At 34.2% G+C, this 3,823-nt stretch overlaps 1 protein-coding gene and 1 long non-coding RNA gene across 2 annotated transcripts; both read left to right on the forward strand.

Moving 5' to 3' along the window:
- Positions 1-770: 770 nt before the first annotated feature.
- On the forward strand, positions 771-2,980 carry LOC109590258 (probable serine/threonine-protein kinase pats1; the record flags this gene model as incomplete). Its single annotated transcript, XM_020006183.1, has 3 exons — positions 771-1,213; positions 1,260-2,888; positions 2,936-2,980. Coding segments are annotated over 3 exons (2,117 nt in total), but the record flags the coding sequence as incomplete, so codon positions are not given.
- An 81-nt stretch (positions 2,981-3,061) lies between these two features.
- On the forward strand, positions 3,062-3,714 carry LOC109590259 (uncharacterized). The gene is made up of 3 exons (XR_002189230.1): positions 3,062-3,143; positions 3,195-3,461; positions 3,510-3,714. It is a non-coding gene; the product is annotated as an uncharacterized LOC109590259 (long non-coding RNA).
- The last annotated feature ends 109 nt before the right edge of the window (positions 3,715-3,823 follow it).

Below are 3,823 nucleotides of genomic sequence, written 5' to 3' on the forward strand. Positions count from 1 at the left end.
TCTTTTTTTCTATGATACCATTGTGATACTTTACTAAACTGTGTTATTCACAATCTTTCAGCTGGTAAGTCACATCACATGTGAATGTATAATTTTATTCTTTTCTTCTATGATACCATTGTGAAACTTTACTAAACTGTGTTATTCACAATCTTTCAGTCAGTAAGTCACATCACATGTGAATGTGTAATTTTATTCTTTTCTTCTATGATACCATTGTGATACTTTACTAAACTGTGTTATTCGCAATATTTCAGCAAGTAAGTGACATCACACGGGAATGTGTAATTTTATTCTTTTCCTCTATGATACCATTGTGATACTTACTAAACTGTGTTATTTACATTCTTTCAGGAAGTAAGTCACATCACATGTGAATGTGTAATTTTATTCTTTTCCTCTATGATACCATTGTGATACTTACTAAACTGTGTTATTTACATTCTTTCAGGCAGTAAGTCACATCACATGTGAATGTGTAATTTCATTTAATTGTGATTCTTTTTTAGGTAGTGAGTGCATCATGCAATTTGAATAACTAAATATTTATTCCACAAATCCTCACATTATTGCTGTTTTGTAGTATTTAAGTAAGTAAATATTATTAATATTACTATTAATTTAATAGCAAATAAATTTTTCACATTTTAAAGACATTGAGCATGCACAAAATGGCAGAGTTTAATTTTTCACAAAAACTGCTGATTGCCAATACAACACATTTATTGCTAGTATTCACTAATATTTTCATGTTTATATTTACTGTTTAGGTCCATATCAAAGATATCAGAGTGCTCTCAAAGAACAAGGAAGTGCTGATGTAGCATATGCTCGTCTTATGTTACTGGGATCAGCTGGTACTGGCAAGACGTCTCTCAAGCGTTCATTAATGGAAGAACCTTTCAATCCTCATACTACAAGCACCATTGTATCTGATGTATCATCCGTACGACCATTTGGACACAAGTGGCAAACGAGAGGAAACAAATGGAGTGAAGCCACAGAAGAAGATGAAATAAAGGAGCTGGCTCGTTTGTTTAAATCCAGTCTATCTGAATCATCCTCTCATGTTTCATCTGAATCAAGTTTAGTATCTGATTCGCTTGATGTATCTCCTGCAAAAAGTAGTGCCAAACATTCAGATTTAGATGCAAAAATCAAATCATTGCTTAAAAGAGTCCGTACATATCAGACAACAGAATCACATGTACAAGTAAGTCATACATGTGTATACTGTTACATAATATATCAATTTTTAGCCATTTCTTCATATATGGGATTGTGGTGGTCAGCCAGTGTACCTAGAGATTCTCCCAGCCTTCCTCACTCCTCGTACAATGTTTCTCCTCCTCTTTGATGCTTCAAAGGATTTCAAGGAAAAATGGCAGTCACGTCAGAATACTCCTGATGGTGAAGTTCATTTTGGTGAGGTAGTGAATGAAAGCACGAGTGATCTAATGGCCAAATGGATGTCTACAATACATAGTTATCTCGTAAAGCACAGCAAAGTTGGTTCAAGACGCAGCTACTTCATGGTCGAGCACAACATAGATGATACTCCTTCTCCTAGTCTCTATTGTGTTGGCACTCGTGGTGACAAGCTTAATGAAGAAAAAAAGGAAGAAGTTAAGAAGCAAATGCAGCTATTGTACCAGGAAAAAGAGTTCTCTGATCTTGTTCAAGATGTGCTAATCATTGATAATACGACCTCGGGCAAAGGAGAAGAAGAAGATCCAAGCATTACAAAATTGCGTGGAGCAATTGATGGTTTTATCAATAAATTAGTTGTCAAAACCCCTGTCAATTGGGTTCTCTTTCGTAAAGTTCTTCAAGAGCTAAAGCAGAATGTCATTAGTTTATCTGATGCCATTGCCATTGGAGAAGCATGTCATATACCAACACGTGATGTTCCTTTAGTATTGAAATTCTACCATGAGCTAGGAGTTCTGCTTTTCTATCCCAAAATAAAAAGCCTGACAAAAAAAGTCATTCTCAGTCCAAAATGGTTTGTTGATACCGTTGGGAAGGTGTTCCCACTAGAGAAAGGATGGAGCGGAGGAAAAAAGTGGTATTTGTTGCGAAATAAAGGTATTCTAGTTCAACCACTTTATCAAGAAGTATGGCAGTCAAGTGGTATTGATTCAGAAGAAATAATTGAACTTTTAGTTCATTTTCGTCTTGCAGCTCAAGTTCAAACCGAGCTTTACGATAGCACATCCAAGCAATATTTTCTTCCAGCAGTGCTGCCAGGATACACAGGTGATCCTAATGAATCTCAACCTGGTTATAAGCTAAGAGCCTCACCTGTACACATTACATTCTCCACTGGGTATGTACCTCCTGGCTTCTTCACTCGTTTAGCAACTGCCGTTGCTACTGATGCCAATGTTAAGCTCAATTTTGATAAAGATTATGCAGCACCTGACATTCATTCGAAATGTATCTATCGTAATCGTGTTTGCTTTTTTTATGGCCGTCCTTCTGATGATTTCATTCTCACCGATGTTAATACAGCTATTCAAGTTGATGTGTTTCGATATGTACCTGAGAGTAGTCATCCTGTTCCTTTTAAAGCAGTTTGTCAGCAAATATTGGAGCTACTAAATGAATGTTGCCAAAAAGTAGAAGACACCCTTGATATTTACCATGGTTATGACCCTTACATGCTCTTTGGTCTTTATGCTTATCAAAAATCATCAAGAAGAATAAAATACGTGTGTCAATGCAGTCCTTCAAGTGAAGTCCATTATATTCAAGACATTGATGCCGTGAAGCAGACCTGCTCTGATCTTGTTTTTTGTATAATCGAAAGAAGAATTCCTCGCCCCCTAACCATTAATGAGTCGATGTGGTTTAAAGGAAATTTTTCACAAGAAAAACATCAAGAGGTATAAAATAATAATTTTAATATTAAAATTTTTATTGTACCATTCAGATACCACATTTGGAAAAGATTAATGATGATAGTACTAGTAAGTAGCATAATTATAAATTTACATACCAATGTACACCATTAATTACCAAGTATTGTAATGCATCTTATTTACATGTACTTTATATAGAGCCAGCAATTCAAAAGGTCGAATCAACTACAATTCACTCACCCACAGAGATCAGTGAGTCCGGTGATGATCAACAAAAAGGTATAAGCACTACTGTCACTAGTTTTAAACAATAATTTATTTATATGATAGTGATATTGACGATCAGGGATCTTGTAGAGATATTACGAGTGCTAAAAAATGGTCACTTTCAAACTACAAAATGGTTTAATCTTGGTCTCTACTTGGGTCTGTTTCATGATGATTTGAAGATTATTGAGGATAATTATCCACGAGATGCTGAACGATGTCTTAGAGAATGTTTAGCAAAATGGGTCAGAGATGATACTGAAGCAACATGGGACAAATTAGCTATTGCTGTTGGTGAAGTAGGAGATACAACAGTTGCTGATTATATAAGTGAGATTATAATTAATTACTAATAATAATAAACTGATATTAATATAGGATCAACAAAAGAGCTTTAATGGTATGCCAGGATTTCAAATTAATTAAAACTATAATTACATTAGAATAAACTTACAATTATTAGTAGTTGCTTTTTTAGTGTGCAATGCTTAATCTGCTGGGAATATAGTTCTTAAGTAGTTATTATACCATTCTTTATGTAATTAGCTACTTTATTATAGTTGAATTATAATTTAAAATTTGATAAGCATTAAGTAAAATGCTGTTTTATTGTACCATAATGGAGTCAACATTTTGTAAGTCAATTCTACAATTAGGCATTTGTTATTTCTTTCAAGTTGATTCTTGCTTTA

Source organism: Amphimedon queenslandica, unplaced genomic scaffold (assembly GCF_000090795.2).
Source record: "Amphimedon queenslandica unplaced genomic scaffold, v1.1 AMPQUscaffold_10282_Cont17250, whole genome shotgun sequence".
Classification (NCBI taxonomy): Eukaryota; Metazoa; Porifera; class Demospongiae; order Haplosclerida; family Niphatidae; genus Amphimedon; species Amphimedon queenslandica.